This window comes from Pseudorasbora parva, chromosome 21, assembly GCF_024679245.1.
Source record: "Pseudorasbora parva isolate DD20220531a chromosome 21, ASM2467924v1, whole genome shotgun sequence".
In the NCBI taxonomy this organism is placed as follows: Eukaryota; Metazoa; Chordata; class Actinopteri; order Cypriniformes; family Gobionidae; genus Pseudorasbora; species Pseudorasbora parva.
The window spans coordinates 10,002,597-10,026,909 of NC_090192.1; the positions used below are offsets into that span (position 1 = coordinate 10,002,597).

Sequence of the window (24,313 nt, forward strand, 5' to 3'; positions counted from 1 at the left end):
GCTGACAGGACGCTGCAGAGCGACAGCCAACAGAGCTCAGATGAGGATGAACATCCATTCTCTTCATCTTCATCTTCAACTTCATCTAAATGCTCTTGCATTGGTAAGAATAGGCTTTTAATAAAGAAGTTATGGCTCCGTTTCTATTTCTGTTTTCAATGGCTGATTTGATGTCTGACATTTTCCCGACTCAGGCCATTTCGGATCCAGAAGAACTGCTTCCACAGATTCTTCGCTGGGCATCATGTCATCCTTGTCCCTGAGCAGCAGAGGCTCGTACAACGTCATTTGGAGGTGGAGTGGCGATGAATCGGACAGCCGAAGGGAACAGGGCAGGTCTGACAGCTTTGATTGGTCGTGCCCTCCGCTGCCAGGTCAAGTTCCTGTCGAGCCAACAGGGACTTCTAATGGCCGAAATGTTCAGGGTGCCGTGGAGGCTTCTCCCCTGAACAAGATCTCAACAGGTGAGACTGAAATAAGGCTGGCCAGTGTAAAGTGTACAGACAGAGATTTTGCTATTTCATGCATAACTTCTTCAAGTTTTTATCATGGTAATGTCCGTTCACATTTACTGTTGCTCAGAAATTTTTTGCTAAAATTATTATTATTATTTTTGTTTAGAAATACTTTAATTGGACATTCTTCAGAACATTCAAAAGTAACGTTACCATAAGGCAAAATTATAAAATAGAATGTTCCTTTAACCAAATTTAAAAAAAAATTGAAACACTGAAAAACCTGGACGTTTTGAACATTCAGGGAAAATTTAGAAATAACGCTTTCTTAATTTAATATTAACATTAGCAAAATGTTCTCAATAAGCCAAAATCAATTTTTGAGCAAGTTCATAACCAGCCAGTGTTCAAAATGATCTTCTTACCTTAGTCCGATTCACAGCGGTAAGCTTGTAATAATGTTTTATAATTTGAGTGGTACTGGTGGGTTTCTGCTGGAAATTCGAGGATGTCTTTGCGTCTTTACGTCACATCTGTATAAAGAAGGAGTCCGGCTAGTAGTAGTATCGCATCTGAGGATGCTGCAGGTGGCGGATCATTTATAGCCTTTACTCACAGCAGCTGAAATAATTAAACTTGTCATTTTGATGGCGGATTGTAATCCAGAAAGGTCCAAACGACAATCATCAGTGACAACTGGAGATTCACTCGTAGTCAAAAGCAAAAGATTCGTCTGTACAGAAATTGAAACCTGCAGGAAACGCTGAAACACGCTAAATACATGTAGTCACGCAATACTGATGTTTTTAGCATGAACAAATTGAGAACAAAGTTTTGCAGGGAATTTTTTTTTTTTGTCATAAATTTAATGGAATTGTTTTTAGATACTTCACCTTTAAATTCATGTTTTTATAATTCGTGGAATTGTTAATTTGCAAATCCTTAATTATTCATCATAGCCCCTAAGCTAACTGAGTAGCTACAATCAATTCATTCAGTTTATTGACACCCCTTCCGTTAAAAAAATATAGGCGTTTAATTCAGATGTATTTCATTGATTTGATTTAAAAGAATCCATCGGAAAAGTGAAGACAACGTTTTGAAGTTTTATTTTATTCATATAGCCTAAAGATAATTTTATTTGGATAATTTTGTTTTATTACCATACAATAGTGTTGTCAAAAATATCGATATTTCGATATATATCGATACTGGAATATCTGAAACGATACGATTCTCAGTTTTTACAGTATCGATATCAGCTGCGCTCTCCTCTCTGACCGTCAGCGAGTTGACACACACACCGGCATATTCTCACTCAGCCCGGTTAACCTCTGAGCACGGCGAACGCGCGTTCTGCTGGACTTTTTCCTCATGACAGTGTGTTAGTGTTAGTGTGTGATCGGTCTGAATTTCGCGCGGGATTGCACATAAATTAATTCTACTAATCACCGCAGATTTCGTGCTCACATCTGAAGCGCACACACATAGCCTACCGTAATAAAGCCGCCTCTGACATGATACAAGTGCAAACATTTGCTTCCTTTTCCAGCTTATTATTGGTCAAATACACTCAAAGAATTATCAGTGCGCATCTGGAAGAGTATTGACGTAAACACAGTCGGGAACACTTCAGGAAGAACGAGTAACAGGAGCAGTGTTCAGGATCCATGCGTCCGTTAGTCTTAAAGGGACCGCAGTCATTTGCTATTCAAACTACAAAAAGACAAACGATCAACTGCTCTTGACTGATCAACTTGTGTAACTTTAATAGTTTCATCTGTACGCTATTGAATTTTTTACAAAGAACATTATCCAATGTTGTTTTAAATGTAATTACTATGCATTTTTTTAATTCAGTTTCTTATCTGAATGTTAGACTTACCGGAAAAAATAAAGCAGTCTGTTTAATTTGTATCTTCTATTCTATTGCATGTATTTGCGCTATTGTTTGTAATCTGTTTATTTGTTCTTATTTTATTACTGTTTACTCGTCTTTTTAAATTCAATTTACCATTCGAAATCAAGCTTTTTTGTGCTGTGTGTAAGCTATTGCCACACAATTACCCTATATTGTAAAATATACATTGAGATAATTTTAATAGTAATTGATCAATTATTGTTCAAATCAAAACGATGCCCAACCCTAAGGAACATGCTGGCCACATTAATTTTTAGTAAAAAATAACAATGAATAATAACAAGTTCTGTTGTCATATTAAGCATCTTATTTATTTATTTATTTATTTTACTGTGGTATCGATTTAGTATCAATATATCGATATTTTAGTCTGATATCGTATCGAAGTCATAATTTTGGTATCGTGACAACACTACCATACAATATTCCTAACACTTCTACCTCTGTAATATTTCAGTCCGGATCGGCCCATGACAGATTAGTTAAACTGTTAATAACTTAAATAATCTGTTAAATGTGTTTTGAGTACAAATATTTCTTATGATTAAATTAGCAATTTTAATATTAGCAATCTTAAATTGTTCCCAGTGTTGCTAGTCATAATGGCATTTTTACCAGTGAGAATTCAGTTGTAGACATTTAGCACCTCTGTCTCTGTCTGAGTTTTCTGTTTCTGTGTCCACAGGTCAGGCTGACAGGACGCTGCAGAGCGACAGCCAACAGAGCTCAGATGAGGATGAACATCCATTCTCTTCATCTTCATCTTCAACTTCATCTAAATGCTCTTGCATTGGTAAGAATAGGCTTTTAATAAAGAAGTTATGGCTCCGTTTCTATTTCTGTTTTCAATGGCTGATTTGATGTCTGAAATTTTCCCGACTCAGGCCATTTCGGATCCAGAAGAACTGCTTCCACAGATTCTTCGCTGGGCATCATGTCATCCTTGTCCCAGAGCAGCAGAGGCTCAGTCAACGTCCTTTGGAGGTGGAGTGGCGATGAATCGGACAGCCGAAGGGAACAGGGCAGGTCTGACAGCTTTGATTGGTCGTGCCCTCCGCTGCCAGGTCAAGTTCCTGTCGAGCCAACAGGGACTTCTAATGGCCGAAATGTTCAGGGTGCCGTGGAGGCTTCTCCCCTGAACAAGATCTCAACAGGTGAGACTGAAATAAGGCTGGCCAGTGTAAAGTGTACAGACAGAGATTTTGCTATTTCATGCATAACTGCTTCAAGTTTTTATCATGGTAATGTCCGTTCACATTTACTGTTGCTCAGAACAACTATGCTGAAATTTTCTCTTTTTTTTTGTGTGAAATATTTTTATTGGATATTCGTCAGAACATTCAGAGAAAATTCAAAAGTAATTTTTCCCATAATGCAAAATTATAAAATAGAATGTTCCTTTAACCAAGAGAAAAGCATTTTTGAAACATTGAAAAAAACTGGACGTTTTGAACATTCAGGGAACATTTAGAAATAACGCTTTCTTAATTTAATGGTAATGTTAGCAAAACATCTCAATAAGACAAAATCAATTTTTGAGCAAGTTCATAACCAGCCAGTGTTCAAAATGATCTTCTTACCTTAGTCCGATTCACAGCGGTAAGCTTGTAATAATGTTTTATAATTTGAGTGGTACTGGTGGGTTTCTGCTGGAAATTCGAGCATGTCTTTGCGTCTTTACGTCACATCTGTATAAAGAAGGAGTCCGGCTAGTAGTAGTATCGCATCTGAGGATGCTGCAGGTGGCGGATCATTTATAGCCTTTACTCACAGCAGCTGAAATAATTAAACTTGTCATTTTGATGGCGGATTGTAATCCAGAAAGGTCCAAACGACAATCATCAGTGACAACTGGAGATTCACTCGTAGTCTTTAATTCAGATGTATTTCATAGATTTGATTTAAAAGAATCCATCGGAAAAGTGAAGGCAACGTTTTGAAGTTTTATTTTATTCATATAGCCTAAAGATAATTTTATTTGGATAATTTTGTTTTATTACCATACAATATTCCTAACACCTCTACCTCCGTAATATTTCAGTCCGGATCGGCCCATGACAGATTAGTTAAACTGTTAATAACTTAAATAATTAGCAATTTTAATATTAGCAATCTTAAATTGTTCCCAGTGTTGCTAGTCATAATGGCATTTTTACCAGTGAGAATTCAGTTGTAGACATTTAGCACCTCTGTCTCTGTCTGAGTTTTCTGTTTCTGTGTCCACAGGTCAGGCTGACAGGACGCTGCAGAGCGACAGCCAACAGAGCTCAGATGAGGATGAACATCCATTCTCTTCATCTTCATCTTCAACTTCATCTAAATGCTCTTGCATTGGTAAGAATAGGCTTTTAATAAAGAAGTTATGGCTCCGTTTCTATTTCTGTTTTCAATGGCTGATTTGATGTCTGAAATTTTCCCGACTCAGGCCATTTCGGATCCAGAAGAACTGCTTCCACAGATTCTTCGCTGGGCATCATGTCATCCTTGTCCCTGAGCAGCAGAGGCTCGTACAACGTCCTTTGGAGGTGGAGTGGCGATGGATCGGACAGCCGAAGGGAACAGGGCAGGTCTGACAGCTCTGATTGGTCGTGCCCTCCGCTGCCAAGTCAAGTTCCTGTCGAGCCGACAGGGACTTCTAATGGCCGAAATGTTCAGGGTGCCGTGGAGGCTTCTCCCCTGAACAAGATCTCAACAGGTGAGACTGAAATAAGGCTGGCCAGTGTAAAGTGTACAGACAGAGATTTTGCTATTTCATGCATAACTTCTTCAAGTTTTTATCATGGTAATGTCCGTTCACATTTACTGTTGCTCAGCACAACTTCGCTGAAATTTTTTTTTGTTTTAGAAATATTTTAATTGGACATTCGTCTAACATTTTCAGAACATTCAGAGAGAATTCAAAATCTAATTCTCAATAAGCCATGAACTCAGTGGTACTTGTGCTGTCTGACACACACCCGAAACTTGCGCACAGAAAGCCGCTTCTCAGACGGCAAACAATCCAGAATAGAATTCTATTTCAAGACTTTTTGCTTTTGAATTGTCAAATACACAGAAAATTGTCAAACTGGCTGTCATATTACAGAGTCGGTTATGGCATAAATAACACATAGCTATGCATTTAAAAATTAACGTTTATTTAAATATATTGTATTTAATATAACATAAATATATTATATTTGCCATTACCAGAACTGATTTGGTCAAATGAAGCCAAAAAGATCAGATAAAGCAAGAAAAATAACTATATTGTGACCACTAATATTTGTAAAATAAGATTTTGGGACATTTATGCAGGCATTATCTAGAAATCAGGAGGATAGCCTGGAAGTATTTCCATTACTTTGGATTTATAACATTACAGATGAAAATGTCAAAGTTAAATGTAAGTTATGTCATTATATCGTTGCTTAATTTGACGTCATTCAAATGAAAATCTTCATTTCAGAAAATCCTACAGAATGTGGGAAAGGGAAAAGAATTCGTTCTTTCCTCAAGAGGGTATGGAAGGCTATGAAGAGTTCTGTCTGCTGCTGTTGTCTCAGTAGTGCTGTGGATGTTGTGGAGCCTTTTTCCCCTGATCCTGAGCCATCATCATCTGCGTCAGATCCCTCCGGCGTCAAGCTAAATGATGGTAAATCGCTGATCATTATTTCTCCAACATCGTTTTAAACAGTATTGTCATCTTGTTTTTCACTGAAAATAATGCTTATGGCTTGTTTTGAGGAAATATTCAAAAAAAAAATTTTGTAGGTCATATATTTCTCATATTTTTCTGTTTGTTTTTCAGAGTCTTTTGAGTCTCTCTATAATGTGGGAGAGATGCTTGGATCCGGAGGATTTGGCAGCGTGTACAAGGGAACACGCAAATTTGATGGCAAAAAGGTAAATCTGACTGAATTGTTCAAACATTTTGCTCTTGAATGCATCAAAACATATTTCAAACTAACTTTCTTTTTTGTTGCAGGTTGCCATCAAGCAGTTAAGCAAGACTGAAAACAATCGTTATCTCTATATTGTAAGTTGGCCAAAACCTGAATATGTATTTAGTCGTTTCAGTGCAGATTACTGTAGTTAATACACCCGTAGAAAGCATTAAGTGTAAATGTGATTGACAAATAAGCCTAGAGGCACCAAATAACTTTGAGCTGAAAAGGCTCTTTTGAATGTATCTAAAAAGATACTTTAAAAAAAAGATACTGTGATATATTTTCTTCATATTTTTACTCAGCTAACCTTCTGATTAATATTTTTCTCTAGCCTGGGCATCCCAAACCTCTCGTTACAGAAGTGGCGCTGCTGCTGATGATGAGGCGAAAACCCATAAGCCCGCTCATCATACAGCTATACGAGTGGTTTGAACATCCTGGAAAATTCACTCTTGTTATGGAGTTCCCGGAGCCTTGCATGAGCTTGCGGGACTACATCGTTCGTAAACCCATCCTGTATGAACCCACAGCACGGTTCATCATGCGACAGGCTCTGCTGGCAGTACAGGTCTGCATCGAGCATGGTGTTTTTCATAATGACATTCATGCGGAGAATTTCCTGTTGAATGAAAGGACGTTGGAGCTCAAGCTGATAGACTTTGGCTGCGGTCAGCTATTTAGCAGTGATGGCTACGAGAGCAGAACATACGCTGGTGAGCATTTTGAGAGTGTGAAAACCTGAATGTAGTGACTTATTATTAAATGCTTTAAAAAAAAAGCTCATCAATGTGCAAATGTCTTGTTTACAGGACTACCGTATTACTGCCCACCTGAAGTCTTAACAGAACCTCGTTTCCACGCCGTACCAGCAAATGTCTGGGCTCTAGGAGTGCTGTTGTTCACTATGGTGCACGTATTTCATCCCTTTCCCAATTGGAAACAAATCAGAGAAGCCAAAATTCCATTAATGTACCACAACTTATCCAAAAGTGAGTGAATCATATTGACAACATTGATAACACACACACACACACACACACACAAAGCAAAGGCTCTGAACAGAAACAGTTAAAGATGAAGTATGTAAGATTTTTTTATATATAGCTCAACGTATAGCGAGAGTTTGGGGCGTGGCTACTGTAGCAGGCGGAGCCATGGGAAAAGAAGTTTAGCTAAAGAAGTGAAAAACAAAATTCGCTGCATTTATACCTTACACAGGTCATGAACATGTCAAAGTGAACAAAGCATTGTGATACAAAGCACGCTTCAATAATAATAATAATAATAATAATAATAATAATAATAATAATAGATTTCATTTATAATGCAATTTTCATTCCGAAGAATCCCAAAGTGCAACAAAGGGAAAAAATAACAAAAAATTAATAACAAGTAAAAATACAGAACAATACAAACAATCAACCAACACAGAAAACTGAACAGAAACAGAGCTGATGGTGAACAGAAAACAGAGCTAATGATATATCATAGTCATGCTCCCGTTCAGAAAGATACATTTTCATAAAGACAAATGCAACACCGCTGAAAGTATTCCTAATATGTTGAACCTTAAACAAGAGCTGTGTTTGTGATGTTGGGGAAGACGTAATGAACAAAAGGGGCCGTTGCAAGGTTTTTTGAAAATATTATTTATTTTGTAATTCCGGCCTGTGCCACTAGTGTGACAGAAACTACATACTTCACTTTTAAAGTAAAGCTGAAGAACATTTTACAGTATAATAATCATGTTTTAGATGCTGTTTTCATAGATGAATGACTAACTCCTTATTAAAATTTGTACAGAATACAGGGATCTGATTAGCCAGTGCCTAGCCCGGGATCCAACTAAACGGCCAACGTTAGAGCAGATGTCACGACATAGATGGATGAGATGACCTTCTGTAGATTGGAGAAGTTCAGGAGATTCACTCGATCAGTGATTTCAGCAGGTGTGAGGAAGTGTAACAGACAGAGTAGGATTATTATCATTTGTCTTATTTCAAATTTGCGTTCTTGTTATAGTCAAGTCACCTTCATTTATGAAGTGCTTCATACAATACAGATCATTTCAAAGCGGCTTTACTGTAATAAACAGGGAAATATACAGTGTAATAAACTCTAAAAATCATGATTCATGAGTTGACTTGTTCATATAATCTTTGTATTGAATAGGAAACAACATACTTGCTGTCCTTGGTGGAGGGCTTGAGCTCGAGACTTGAGCCGAAGCCTGATGTCCAACCCCAACCTGACTGAGAACTCAGAGCCTGTCCACGTCTGAGCAAGAACACGAGAGACTGCAAGACTGGGAAGAAGTCATCAGTCATCACAGCCACATTTGCTTTGATTTTAAACGTCAAGACAAGTCATCTTTATTTATATAGCGCCTTATATACGACCGATCTTTACTCACAGCAGCTGGAATATTTAAACTGGTCATTTTGATGGCGGATTGTAATCCAGAAAGGTCCAAACGACAATCATCAGTGACAACTGGAGATTCACTCGTAGTCAAAAGCAAAAGATTCGTCTGTACAGAAATTGAAACCTGCAGGAAACGCTAAAACACGCTCACGCAATACTGATGTTTTTAGCATGAACAAATTGAGAACAAAGTTTTGCAGGGAATTTTTTATTTTTTTGTCATAAATTTAATGGAATTGTTTTTAGATACTTCACCTTTAAATTCATGTTTTTATAATTCGTGGAATTGTTAATTTGCAAAGCTTTAATTATTCATCATAGCCCCTAAGCTAACTGAGTAGCTACAATCAATTCATTCAGTTTATTGACACCCCTTCAGTTAAAAAAATATAGGCGTTTAATTCAGATGTATTTCTTTTATTCTGTTATTTGATTTAAAATAATCCATCGGAAAAAGTGAAGTCAAAGTTTTGAAGTTTTATTTTATTCATATAGTTCATTTGTTAAGTTAATTTGATGTATGATTTTGTTTCATTACCATACAGTATTCTGAATGCTTCTACCTCTGTAATATTTCACTCGAATCGGTACATGGCAGCGCAGATTAGTTAAACTGTTAAAAACTTAAATCATTTGTTTTTGAGAAGGATAGTAAAAAGATAGATGATTGTAAAATACGACAATAAAATAATGACGAATGTCAACCTCCACTCCTTAATTAGCAAAATCATAAATGGGCTTTATATCTTCACCAGTCTACTAACCAGTTCATGATGCTTAGGCTATCGCAATCCATTTTAGCTTAAATTGTTCCCAGTATTATAGTCGTCACTGTATTTTTACTAGTAAGTAATAGCCTATTTCTCAAAATGCATTCTTAAGTCTGTACAAGAGTAAAATCATCAGTCACTGCCCAATACTGTTCCATTTCAAAGTTCTAGCCAAGGATATTTAAAATCCCCGGATGTGTCCTTGATCCGCCCCTTTTATCGAGGATTTATCGAGAGGTGACTTTAGCCGACTTGAGACAGACAGGTATCCCAGAATGCATCTCGTGCCAAACAACAAGTGTCATTAGCAGAGGAGAAACCCAGTGTAATTTAAAAATACTACTGTTAATGTTTCACTAAATGTACTTGTTTAAAGTTCAAACCTGTGGTTTATTCATAAAGAGATCGCCTATTTGAATTTGATCTGCCGTTTTCAGAGTTGTGAGATCCAGTTGATCACCGGGCGCTCAGCGCTCTTTAACCCCTCTGAGAGCAGCCTTTCTTCAGCTGGTTCTTCTGATGTTTGCCGCTGACTCTGATGTCTCTGTAGTGGTTAAACATGAGATATAATTTGTCTAACTGGCAAATCATTTTGGCTGAGCTTGAGCAAAGTGAAGTTTCATAACTTTGTATTTTTAGGCTTGTTTAATAGTTGTAGCCCACTAGCACTGACTTTGTATGTTTGACTGGATTGTTTGCTTTATTTCTTGTGTAGCTTCTTTTACCTTTATAATGGCTATTTGATCTTTCATAAACTCACATTTAACAAAAAGAGACTTAGTTGTTTTTTTTATGTCATTTAATTGTATTATAGTGATAATAATAATACATGCAGTGAATAAAGGTATGCTTTACCTGAAACACATGTGTGTGGCTATTAATATGTTTAAGATTTTTTTTAATGAAAATGAAAAGAGGCAGAGTGGTGTTTTATGACATATTTAGTTTTATTGTAGCTTAAAATACACATACAGAGATTGACGGATTAGAGCGAGCTGAGTGACGTGATGAAGAATGCTGCAGTTATATTAGCAGAATTGTAACTTGGCAAGTCTGAAATACCAAGGACACAAGTCAGAAGTTTGCATACTCGGTACTGAGAAATGGCCATCATATTCTTTAGGGCACTGACCACTCTTGATTGGTTCCTGCTGTATCAGTAGCCAATGAGCTGGAATGCTCAACCTTAAAATACTTTGCTAGCATTTGCTGTAATTGCAGCACAATTTTAGAAATCCTCCACCTTTCCCAGCTTTACCTGTATTGACTAAAATCGAAACCAGCAGCAAACAGGTCAATGAGAAATGGGGCCAGAATGGGTCCACAAGAACAGACAGAACAGACTCCAAAAATCCCTTTGTCTGTCTTCTCCCACCCCTGACCCTCAACAATGGGTTTAGGCCTCCAGAAGAACGGCTCAGTTGCCTGCAAAATTGACTCTCGACTTAATGCTGAGGGTCTGAGCATCTTGCTTCTGACCTGGTTGACTGATATTTCACGTGTTTAACTGTACATCAACAGACGTGAAGACCTCCAGCGGCTCCTGCATTTCCAGCTTCACATTCCACTCATCGTCATAGCTGACTGTAAAAAGATAGTTGGGATAAGTGCTAAGTTTGCTTTTTATGAAAAATGTTTGCTCCCGGTAAATACTATGTCTGCTGAGACCACAAAATCTCTTGAGACCCAAAGCATGCCCTCTTCACACTGAACCCTCTCCGTTGTTGCATTCTGTCTCTGCTTTGGAACCTCTTTATTTGCAGCTACTTAAAGATATTATAGTCAATATTAAACCATTGTTTGGCTCTCTTGGCATCACTCCCCCCCCCCCCCCCCCCACACACACACCCATGTAGTCTACCCCATGTAGAATACATGTAGTAACGCAATACTGTTTTCAACATGAACAATTTGAGAACAAAGTTTTGTGGGGAAAATTATTATCTATATTTTTTTTGACGTAATGAAATTACAATAATATTTTCGTGGAATTGTTACAATTTGTGGAATAATTTGTGGAATTAGCAAAGCTTTAATTATTCATCATAGCCCCTAAGCTAAATGAGTAGCAATACAATATGCAATCAATGAATTCTGTTTATTGACATAAACACAAATATTTTGATTATTTTGTTTTATTACACAATATACCTAACACTTCTACCTCCGTAATATTTCAGTCCGAATCGGCACATGACAGATTAGTTAAACTGTTAATAATTTAAATAATCTGTTAAACGTTTTTTTTTTAGAAAGATAGTGTTTATGATTAGATTAGCAGAAATGGAATAATTAATATTGTCATTATATTATCATTATTATATATTATCAGCTCATAAATCCTTTTCTCTTCCCTGATTGGTTTTAATATGGGCTTTGTTTTCTTTTCAGACTTAGAAGACAAAAGTAGAGATTTATATTCAATGATTTTATTGAAGAATATGGTATAATTGGTTTAAAACAGAACTATATTAATCTTACAAATACTATCCTTTCTAATTTTTTTTTTACCACTTTCTATTATCAAATTATGGAAAAAGAGTAGCCTATATCTGGCGCAACCACGACGTAGGACGTATAACAAGCGATTTGAACTGTGAGAGGCCTTACACTTTCTGTGTAAATTGAATACGGAAGGAGGTCTGCTGGAAGCTAGATATTTTACTTTACGTTAAGTTTAAATTATGGATATTTTTTCTTACACAAACCAATCGAATCACTTCAGAATGCCTTTATTAATCCCCCTGAGCCATGTGGAGTACTTTTATAATGGATGGATGCACTTTTTTGGGCTTCAAATTTTGGCCTGCCATTTACTGCCATTATAAAGTACGGAGCCATGCACATGACATGCAGTAAAAAACTATTAGGCTAAATCATGCGCACGTTTTACTAATTCGTTCCCTCGATTTATAAATAGTGCGCACATTTTACTAATTCATTCCCTCAATTTATAAACAGTGTGCACATTTCACTAATTCGTTCCCTCGATTTGCTAAATCGTGCACGTGCGTTTAACTATTAGTTCCCTCGATTTACCAATAATTACTAAATCGTGCACACAATTTATAAATCGAGGGAACAAATTAGTATAATGTGTGCATGATTTATAAATCAAGGGAACTAAATAGTAAATTGTGCGCACTATTTACCTTTTTTTCTTGCATGTCATGTAAGGGGCTCCGTAATAAAGCTTGGATTAGGTGGGATATGACTGTATTCGTCTGAAAGAAGAATTTCATATAAACCTAGGATGGAATGAGGGTGAGTAATTTTTCTTTTTGGTGTGGACGGTCTCTTTAAGGGGACTGCTGTGGGGGAAACACAAGTGGATTTTAATACCTCATAATAAATGTTAAAATCATGACAAAATATAGTAAATAGAAAATAAATTCCATAAATCAAAAATAATGACTAAAACTATATAACATATATTACAATAACCATTATTAATAATTACAAATAAATAAAACTAAACAAAACAAGGTAATGAAACGCCAGTTGAGCTTGGCGGATATGACGTCGTTTCTCAAGTTCAAGTGCGTGACGTGATATTTAAATAGCACCTGAGGCTTGATTAGAGAAATGACTCACCGTTAGCGCCATCTTATTGTAACGTGAAGAGAAGACAAACTAACGCATGATCGTTATTTTTAATAAACTGTAGATCAGGTTTTATAACGTTAGCTTCATATTTGATCTGAGAGGAAAATAACGACGTTTGAGCTCAGGTAAGTTAACGTTACTTTAAAATCAGTTTGAGCTGCTAACTGGCCAACGTTAGTCAACTCCGACAGGTGCTGCTGTTGCTTCAATATTTATAATAAAAATATTTGTAAAGCAACAATATTTTTTCATTATAGGAAAGCAGTTATGCCATATTTAGTGCGCCTAAACGGTATTTATTGTTTGCATTTCGTATTAAAACGTACACAATTTGAAAGCTGAGACTTTGTTTTCATATACGTTAAGTTTACATTTCTCCATGGCGTTTGGGACATTTATTGTGGGGTTTCATTCAGTTGCTGTTTTATTTAGTTGGTTTATACCTGTAGTAACATGAGGTTTCGGAATATCAGTGTTTGAAATGGTGTGTTTTAGTAGCTGATATTTAATGTTGGATGATATATTGTCTGTCATGTGCAGATATCAGTGTTTGTATTTCGCGGCGGTAAGCCGATGCTCTTCTCATTGGTTTGAGACGCCTTCTCTTGATGATGCGACATTTCAGCTGCTGGGGGCGGCCGCGTATATGGATTATAATGCTTTAACGGAGGTGCTGTTTCTTGTGTTAAAGATGAGATTCTGACGAGACCCGTTTCATGTAAGTGTCCTGTTTGTTCTCCATAGTTAAAGCGAAGACGCTGCATACGCATGAGACCGCGTATTGTCATCAAACCTGCTTGTGTAATAATACAACACAATGCTGGTCGATTGACTGCTCAGTTGCTTTGAGTATTTATCATTATTTTATATATTTTGGGCATTTGTATAGCTTAAATGTGTCCACGCTGCATTGTGTGAAAAATATGCTTATGGTAATTCCACAGCCAAAGGTACATGAGATCGTGGTTGTCATTGTACAGAGCTATGACTTCAAATTGTGTTGGATTTCCCCCCCTTCGTTTTGTTTGATTTTGTTTTTTTAATTAATTTTGTGTTGTTTGTTCATGCCAACACCACAGGCTACATAAGCATATTTGTTGCATGGTGTACACAGAGACGAAGGGTGTCAAAATTGTACCTTTAGAGGTACTACCCTTAAACGGACATCTTTGTACCCTTTTCTACTACAAAAGGATCATAGTTGTGCTAAATGTTCGTATTTATACTCTAATGGGCTAATATGGACCTCTAATAAGAACAAAAGTACAAAGATTGTCCACGTGACAAGCTGGTGTACCCCTCTAAAGGTACAAGTTTGACCCCCCCCCCCCCCCCCCTTTTTCTCTGTGTGCTTACAAGTATGCAAGCAGTGCTGTCAGAATAGAGCGAAGACATGGCATAGGCTTGTCTTGTATTTATATATTTTTAAGTGTTTTTATAAATGTTGTAGTTAGCTTGTCTAGAATTCTGTACTATGGAAAATCAAACTCATCATTTATAGGTTAGGCCTGTGTCTGTCAATGCTTGTCCTGTCTGTCTTGGTCTTAATACTTTATTTTTTTGCAGTAATTATTTGGACCAAGTTTTGTCTATACTTTAGACTATTCAAAATGCTGTTTGCATTTTGAATGCATTAGTACATTGTGGTTAGTTTGATGCATGAGTCCAACATTTACTGTTTTTTTTCTTTGTTTTGCCCATTTATTCTATATTATCTTGTAACATAACATCAACACTAATGCTAAAAAAAAAAATTTCATTGGTTTGAGTTGGGCAAACTTAAATTAAACAGTTCAGTCAAATTAACTTTTTATGTGTATTTTGCACTTTCTGTTTCAAGTTCACGGAACTGAACTTTTTCATTGTTTTAAGCTTTATGAAATAATTTCTTTTAATTTAGACAAACTTAAGTTTAACTGAAACTGGGCTGGGATTTCTATTTCCCGGCATGCTTTGCCCATGGCACTCGAAAGGGAGAGTAGTGCTTAATTTAAGTATTTTGTTGTTGTTGTTGTTTTTGTGTGTAAAATGAATGTTAAGTGAGAGATTTGGTAGTAGGGCTGCACGATTAATCGAAATCGAACCGCAATCGCGATTTGGCTTGTGTGCGATTATGAAAGCACAAAGGCTGCGATTTTAATTAAATAAATAAATGCCCAGTGTGTTAGTGAAGATCGGCTCTTTGATAAACGCTGCTCCGTCTGAAAGACTGCGAGTTTGAGTCGCTTATAAACGTGCGTTTGAAAAAGCAACACGAGTCAAACATCTTCATAAACCTGTTCAACAAAAGACAACGTTTAATAACATCTTTTGTTTTACCTCACTTCATCGTCAGTCAAGTGTTTGTGAGCTGATGTGGCTTCTCATCAGTGTGAGGCAGACGATGCGTTATTTTATAGCAGTCTATGTCAATCAGCACTGCATTATAATACACTTTATTATTATGAAAATACCCTTGACGGCTTGAAGAACTCAAATACTCCATATTTTGCTGCAGTCGTGTTTATTGTCGTCATGTTTAATCAAAGCGTCTCTCTTCTGTTTACAGCGTTAGCTTCACATTATGGATTTCCTGAAAACTAACGTCCATTACTTCTCTGAGGCGAATGTGGCGTTTTCCGCTCGAGGGCGACCTCTGGCTTTCAGTATTAATTAAAAACTTTTGGGTAATCAGTAATAAGAAATTAATGCTTAATACATTTTAAAACTTAATAAACTTAAACAATTATAAATTTGTTGGACAATCCATGTTTTTCTTCAATGTACAGGAGTTTTTTCCCCCACAGTGGATGCACAAGAGGTTCATATTTCGTATTAAAAACAGACTTTAAAGGGGGGGTGAAACACTCAGTTTCAGTCAATCTCATGTCAATCTTGAGTACCTATAGAGTAGTATTGCATCCTTCATATCTCCGAAAAGTCTTTAGTTTTATCATATTTATAAAAGAAATATAGGCTGTACCAAGTCTTTCCGGAAAAAACCGAGCGCCTGGAGGCGTATCGTGTGGGCGGAGCTAAAGAATGACAAGCACGCAAAGCGGTGACGTCCTCAAGCGTGGAGAAAGCCATGGCTCTCTCAGCAAATACAGATAATGATCCAGAATCTAATCTGAGGGAAATAAATTGAACAGGAGAAACGGCAACATCAGGACGTCCGTCTCTGTGGTATGTAAGTTACTGTATTTAATGGCCTCTCCACATTTCTGTGTGTTTACTCGCAGTGTATGAGGACATGATTCGGTTTATGGACTATTGTATGCGACTAGACCTTAGAAGTAGCAAGCATACTGTAACGTTATACAGAGAACAACAATGGAGTAACCGTTAGCGCATTTGAATGACGAAGCACGCGATCGTGTCGTTTACTGATGTTTACTCATGCGTCCGTAGCCAATAGCAGAGACATTTGAAGCAGTTTAAGTTAACTCACCGGCTGCTTCCAAAGACGGACCGAAACTTTATCGCTGGGACTGCTCCGTCAAAAACACACTTCTTTGGTATGATTTGGTAAAGTCCTGTGACAGCAGTAGCGTGTAAATCCATTTTGAGACGCAACTGAAACGATGTTGTGAAGCTTCCCGTCATTTCTGCGTTCAAATCGGTTCAAATGCAGCGCTGCCTTCCCGGAATGCTGTGCAGAAGCGTTGAAGTCGCTCGACGTCACCCATAGGAATAAAGTGGAGCGCGGCGCCACATAAGTGTTCACGGACGACTGGATCTGCATCTGAGGGACTGTTTACAGCGTGCTCTAGTCACGCGCGCGCACACCCTACCGGGAGAAGAGCCCGTACTGCCCATACAAGGACCTTCCGCTCTTATTAACGTCAAGTAGACCCATACTCGAAAAAAACTCGCCGAAACTTGTGAGAAACCGGAAGGAGTATTTTTGACACAGAAATACTCATCAAATGTCCAACATTAGTTTTTGAAACTTTGTCTATGTTTAGGATGGGAATCCAAGTCTTAAACAGTGTAAAAAGCTCAGTATGCATGAAACAGCATTTCACCCCCCCTTTAAGAATAACTCCTTAGGCTTAGACCTTTCTAATGTTTTCAGTCATAGGCTGTCTGCATATTAACAGGTAACCCAGCAGTTTTTTTTTTTGTAAAATAAGTTTCTGTAAAATATTACAAAAATAATAATAATAATTAGTATTAGTATTATATTGTTATATTTATTCTGACGTACACTTTTTTATTTGTAATTATGAAAATGTTATTGTAATGGTAATATTTCTTATTTTTAAAAATATTTTTTGCAGTAATAATAATCATAATAGTTATTATTAGTCACATTAATATAAAAACACAATGTTATATACACACACTTTTCATTTGTAAAAAATTATAATAACAATAATCACATTTTAAATCGCAATCGCAATTTTACCCAGAATAATCGCAATTATATATTTTCCCCAAATCGTGCAGCCCTATTTGGTAGTAATTAATGTTTCATGCAAATGTAGAAGAGTTTCTGTTAATGTGGGTTTTTGAAGTTGCCATCATGGCGACAAGTGATGTATGCAGCTTGTTTTGAGAGCAAGTACATTAAATGCTTTATACGCTGTCAGAAAAAATGGTACATTTCTGTCGCTGGGGCGGTATCCTAAGGTACAAAACCGAAAAGGTACTAATATGTACCTTTAAGGTTCTACTATGTACCTTTAAGGTACTAAATTGCACTCTTAAAGTACTGATATGTAACTTTTAAGGTACTAATATATACCATTTTGGGGTGAGTAATGTACAAAGATGTTCCTTTTCACTTTTGTAACTTAGGGTACTGCCCCAGTGACAGCACTGTACCTTTGTTGCATTAATTCAGCGAGTGCTGCAAGCTATTGTTAAGTTAGTGTTTTCTGAATTGGCTTGTTATAGCTAAGTTTATACTAAAAATGTTCACATTGAGGTTGCATGAAAATTAAGTTAAATGTTTGAAAAAGTGTACTCAGAACATTTGAAGTTAAGAACAATTAAAATGTATCGGTTAACCGATAACTTAAAAATTGACGCAACTGATTGGCTCATTTTGAGTTTTGCCAACTTATTCAGGTTTACAGCATACAATTCAATAGGTGTGTCATCATCATACAGTCTACATGCATGTCTTACCCAAGTTTTTTTGTCGTTTATTAGTTGTAGGTGTGTTTTGTTTCTTCAGTAGAACACAAATTAAGATGTTAAACTCCAACCGTTGTTCGTATAATGCATGTCAATGGGGTCTAATTATAAGAGCAACGGTTGGAGTTTAAAATCTTAATTTGGTCTGGGTGTAAGCAGATAATGGATTTGAGATTAAATAAACTGCTTAAGTATTGTTGAGCTTGTAGTATTAATTTTCACATGCAGTTACACATTATTGGTTAAAATAAAAGAAAGTGGCTGGTAGATTTTGAAATCTACCAGCAACAGTGGCCGGTGGACAAAAAAAGTTAATTTCCATCCCTGAATAGATTTACATTTTAAAATGCTCATAATCAGACTACACTTTTTTTTAATTAATTAAATGATTTAAAAAAAACTATTGTTTATGTTCGGGAAGTGTAATTTTTACAGTGATGCTTGCTAATTTCACACTCTGTCTGTCTAGTGTGGGTGAATCAGACTCTGAAGCATCACTCTGGATGTGTTTGTTCAACATTGTGGCTGAAATAGATTTTATCCAACATGTTCAAAAAAGTTAATTAGGATTTAAGATTTTTGCTGTTGTATGGGCTTGCAGTCGTTTACCCTATTGTTTTCCTAAGGATTTTTTTTTTCAAACTTTGAGGGGCCCTTAAAGGAGTACTTCAGTGCTGGGAAGATGAATCTGTATTTAAACTGGGTTATTAATGTAGTAGAAATGTGAAAATTATTTTATTTAGTGCTTTCTAGACTTTCTAGACAGAAAACGTATTTTTGTCTCATGGGGATGAAAGATAACAATTCCCAGAATGCTTCGCTCCCCTACAAGGCCACTCCCAAAGCCACGGCTACTAGATTACTGAATCACTGATCACTTTCCCACCGCAACTGTGTTCATTTTCATAAAATCAGTTCAGTTAGAGAGCAGACACTACAATTAAAAGCTGAACGTGGCTGTTTAATATGTGATTTAGCCGCTGAGGGAGTCTCACAGCCCAAAACGGTCTATTGACAGTCATGGTTGAGCTTTTGATGAGAGCTGAGGTAGACGCGTCCGTGGCATAGATTCACAGCGCATGTTCAGTCTGGTGCATTTTCAGTTCATGCCTTTGAAAGCTCCCATCCCCCACGCGTGAGTTGAAAACATGAGGAAATGGCTCCCTCTGCTGGCTGTAGTCTTTAACCTCTGGCCAACAATTCCTCCGATGGCAAAAATTGACGATATTTGCATCATGGGAGGAATTTTTCCAGAAATAAAATGCATAAATCTCTCGTCTCAGGGGGATATGAGAGGGGGGAGCACAATCATTCGAATATACACCAGGGTTTCTACTGATACAAAGCCATATGCTAATCGCTGAAGTAACCCTTTAAAGCATACATGGGCAATATACGGCCCGGGGGCCGGATCCGGCCCGCATAGTGCTTCAATCCGGCCCCCGCGATGTGCTCTGTGCTGGCAATTTGGATGGAAGTTGAATTTTTGTACTCAGGATTACAAATGAAATGTTTAAGCTGTTGATCGCTATGGTCGCATATATGGGATTTTTACTTCTGTGCCCCTGAGAGTACGGTCCCGCATGGTATTTAGAATGTTCAGTGATGTCGCATGCTGGATTCAAACTGTGCTTTTGCTCGTTGGTTGGCACTGAGCCAGAGACGGACAAGCTCAGCCTCAGCGCTGTCATATATCACAACTATGCAGTTTTTTTTTCACACTCATAATGTTTATTTTAGGTTTCAGACATTTCAATACACATAAGCACGAGTAAAACAATACATTTGGAGTAAAATACACACTGATGGCTGTGGAAGCAGCAATAAGAATCTATTCAAATATATTTTTTCCGAAAGTAATATTATATCAAACAAACATAGTGGAATTTTACTCTATTCTTGTCACAGTTTATTGGCCACTTTCTTGCATGTATTTCAGGAGAAACTGATGACCCGAATTCTCTGGGAATAAAAGCGATGCATCTGTAATACAGTGTTATTGTCGGTGCGGTGTCACGTGACAAATATGACACATTGCCATGGAAACATTAAGGGGGAACAATCTAAACTAGGAATTGCCTTGAAAAAACTCACTCGGGAGTCAGTTAGAATAATAAAATTAAGCGTGAAAGGGTCAATATATGCATAATAAAGGACACTGGCTTATCTTTTTATTAAGATAGTTATCAGTGTGTATTGATCATTGATGGTATAAAGTTAAGCCTCCTTAACAATTTCACGTGGGGATGATGATACAGCTAAATCAAATTTAAATTTTGTGAGACGCATAGAACCATTCCATGTTGTTCTTTAAACCTTAAGCAAGCATACGTGTGATGAAGTTGACCTGCAGTTAAATTGTGTTCCATTTCATAAAAGTTTTAAACAACATTTGTTAAAAAAAAAAGAAATTACAATAAAGGAATAATAACAAGTGAAATAAGCTGAATATGTTTTTTTCATTTAGTGATGAAGGTATCCCCAATTAAATTAGATAATTCCAAGCCAGATTGCCTGTATGTCTGTATGTTAATGTGATCTGCATACATACATTTGCAGTTTTGTTAATAGTTTTCGATCTTGAATAGCAACAGCTGGTTTGAATGAGAGTTGAAAAATATGCAGGGGGTAGTGTAGTAAATCCAGTTATTGTAACCTTAAAGTAGTCTATGTCAGACAGACCTAGCAACAAATATTTATCAGGCCTTGAATTAGGCTGGCAAAAGTCAAAGTAACTGTAGCCTTATACATATCTGCATTTAATAATTTTGTACGATTTAATCATGTAGCTATGTTTAACTGCAATTGTCCTGTGTGGCCCTCCGTTTACTTTGCCAAAGTAACTGTGGCCCTCAGACTAAAACTGTTGCCCACCCCTGCTTTAAAGGGTTAGTTCACCTAAAAGTGAAAATTCTGTCATTTAAAGGGGTGGTTGCATGCGATTTCACTTTTAATGTGTAATGTTTCTGCTTGAGCATAAACAGTATCTGCAAAGTTACAGCGCTAAGAGTGCAATACAAACGGAGATGGATTTAAAGTTACGGCAGTTGATTGACTATGAAAACGGCCGGTTTGGACTACAACAAGCTTCTTCCTGGGTTGGTGACATCATAATCCCTTGCTAGTCACCGCAAATGTGACTTTGCCCGTAATGGTAAGGGGTGTGGCGTTTCTGGCAACCTGTGCTTGGCACTTCAGCCAATAAAAATACAGGAAACTACATTTAGCCATCTAACCTATCTAAGACCATTGTGTTTTTCGGAGGGGTGGGCTTCATAGAAGCAGGAAGCAAACAAGCTGTTCAAAGGACAGTGGAGACAGCAGTGTGGAAGGTCAAATATAAGAAAAATGTTGTTTCAAAAAATAAAATAAGTGTTAAGACATCAATCAATGTTTATTTATAGAGCACATTTAAACACAACCAAGGTTGACCAAAGTGCTGTACAAGGTTTAAAAGAAAACAAAGAAAAACAATAAAATAAATAATGTAAACGAACAAAAACATGCACGCAAATAAACAATCAATAATAAACAAGGAGAGCCAAGATAGCATAAGCAGTGTTAAAAGCTAATGAGATTTATATGTATTTAGAGAAGAAGCGACTCTAATATAGGGAGGAAGGCTATTCCAGAGTTTGGGTCCAGCGGTAGCGAAAGCCGCGATTAAGTGTAACTCTAGGTACTGTCAGCAGGCCACGATCACGTGATCTCAAGTCTCGCGTCGGGCTATATGGAACTAACAGATCAGTAAGATAGCGAGGGGCTAGGTCATTGAGGGCTTTATAAACAAATAACAGCATTTTAAAGTCAATCCTATACTTGACAGGGAGCCAGTGCAGAGACATTAAAATTGGTGTTACATGATCATATTTTTGTTTCCTGTTAAGCAGTCTAGGAGCAGCGTTTTGGACCCGCTGCATTTGAGAGATGGATGCCTGAGAGATACCATAGTAAAGTGAGTTACAGTAGTCAAGCCGCGATGTGACAAAAGCATGGATTGCAATTTCAAAATTGCTCCTTAATAAAAAGGGTTTAACCTTATTGAGAAGGCAAAGTTGATAAAAGCATGATTTGACAACAGCAGTGATCTGCTTGTCAAATTTTAAGCTGGAGTCAAAAAGGATGCGCAGATTCCTGGCACACTGTGTATTATACAGGGTGAGAAATCCGAGATCAAAATCAAAGGCGCTGGTTTCCCTAGGGCCAAACATAATAATTTCTGTTTTATTTTCATTTAAAAGTAAGAAATTGCTTGAAAGCCATACCTTTAGTTCAATAAGGCAATCTAAAAGAGGCTGAAGAGAAAATTTGTAATTGCACTGTAAGGGGAGGTAGATTTGAGTATCATTGGCATACAGATGAAAGGAGACACCATATTTTTCAAAAATAGAAGCCAGTGGAAGCAAATACAGGGAGAACCGCACAGATCCAAGAATAGATCCCTGTGGGACACCACAACCAAGAGGTATGTTGGAGGATGAATAATGCCCCAGGTGAGAACATCTATTAGTCAGATAAGAGCCAAACCACTGTTATACAGTACCACAAAGTCCTACACAAGACTCTAAACGAGACATGTTATACTGGGTCCCATAAACACAACCAAGCCTAGAAAAAAACCACGGAACAACCCCTTTAATTATTCACCCTCATGTCGTTCGACACCGTACGACCTTTGTTCATCTTTGGAACGCAAATAAGATATTTTTGTTGAAATCTGATGGCTCAGAAAGGCATTTCTGCCTTTCCCTCTCAAGACCCATAAAAGGCACGTCGTTTAAAAGTATATCTCACTCACAGTGGTTCTGTAATAATTTTATGAATGGAAGAGAATAGTTTTTGTGCTCAAATTTTTTTGTAAATAATGACTTTGTTCAACTTTATTCTTGTCTTCCATCTGGGCCTCTGATGTGAACTCACGAAACACCATGACCCGTGCGCGAAAATATGACGTAGAGCCAGCGGAAGCGAGGAAATTTGTTTACAAGCAGAGGAAGACGCGGCATATCTGAGATGTTGAATTCTACATTAATTGTTCTTTAGTCTTGGCACAGTGCTCATAATGGTGCTAAAGTGTGCATTTCCTGGATGCCCAAAACGTCATTCTACGTCATTCTTGTGCATGCTTTGTGGTGCTTCAGGAGTACAATCATCTGCCCATCATTATATAAAGCTTGCCCTCACAATTTGATTGGTCCGAACAGATCTGGTTCAAGTAGTTAGTCCACAACGAGTCAAGTCCGGACCAAACTTCCCGACCTCAAATTTTTTGGTTGCAGGCAGGGGCGTAGTTTATGGGGGGGTGGGGGTAGGTAACCCCCCTCCCCCCCAATACTCAAGTCCATCAGTTACAACCCCCCCCCCCCCAATATTTCAACATGAAAATCATTTATTTTGTAACAATAATTTTGTTCCTAATCAAATATGACTATCATAATAAATCAGACACAAAATTCTCCCCCTCCATTGAATCGATTGGTAACGCCCAACCAGCGAGTCACACTTTCACCAAAACAACGCGAGTGGTGTTTGAATGGGAGAGACACGGGTAACGTTAGCGCCAAAAATGAAGAGAAGTGATGGACAGCAGACTATATTTAACTGCTGGTCAGAGAGGGATGCAAAAAAATAAAGCATGTATGTACTGAGAATGAGGTATGAGAATATTGTGTAATAGCTAAGTACACATGACATAAAATATTTAGCTAGCTAATTCATTGCAATGTATTTATATGCCCTATAACTATTAGTAAAAGTTACCAAAACAGCTGTCTTTTTTGCTAATTAATTTTTCAATAGTGTCTGTAATTATCACTGACAAAAGTATTCACATCGGTTTGTTTTCTTCCTAAATCATCTGACTTTTGAACGTATTGGATGAATGAACGATTTTAGTGACTCACTCATTAAAACAGTGAATCGCTGCCCCCTATATATATATATATATATATATATATATATATATAAAAAACCAGGCAGCACACCAACGTTTAACCCCCCCAATGTTCGAACCAAATTTACGCCCTTGGTTGCGGGGCTAAGTTCAGCTGGCATCCAGGCTAGTAGGCATCTGGCATCTGGTCA

At 37.3% G+C, this 24,313-nt stretch overlaps 2 protein-coding genes across 4 annotated transcripts in view; both read left to right on the forward strand.

Annotated features, from left to right (window-relative positions):
• The first annotated feature begins 5,858 nt into the window (after nt 1–5,858).
• LOC137056236 (serine/threonine-protein kinase pim-2-like) lies at nt 5,859–8,870 on the forward strand. 2 transcript variants are annotated; one of them, XM_067430254.1, is made up of 6 exons: nt 5,859–6,010; nt 6,167–6,261; nt 6,344–6,394; nt 6,637–7,018; nt 7,115–7,294; nt 8,109–8,870. In XM_067430254.1, exons 1-6 carry the CDS (start codon nt 5,890–5,892, stop codon nt 8,198–8,200), a joined length of 921 nt encoding a protein of 306 aa, XP_067286355.1. In that variant the 5' UTR covers nt 5,859–5,889; the 3' UTR covers nt 8,201–8,870. The 2 variants fall into 2 exon arrangements, with proteins under 2 accessions (XP_067286355.1, XP_067286356.1); XM_067430255.1 differs by having other exon boundaries at nt 8,478–8,870.
• A 4,192-nt stretch (nt 8,871–13,062) lies between these two features.
• The window catches only part of sun1a (Sad1 and UNC84 domain containing 1a), a 42,496-nt gene continuing 31,245 nt past the window's right edge, over nt 13,063–24,313 (forward strand). Inside the window, exon 1 of one of the 2 annotated variants that reach the window (XM_067429957.1) lies at nt 13,063–13,230. The gene's annotated coding sequence lies outside the window, so the exon portion shown is untranslated. Of the gene's footprint in view, nt 13,231–13,670; nt 13,824–24,313 lie in introns of those variants that run through there. The other variant, XM_067429958.1, reaches the window with a different exon arrangement.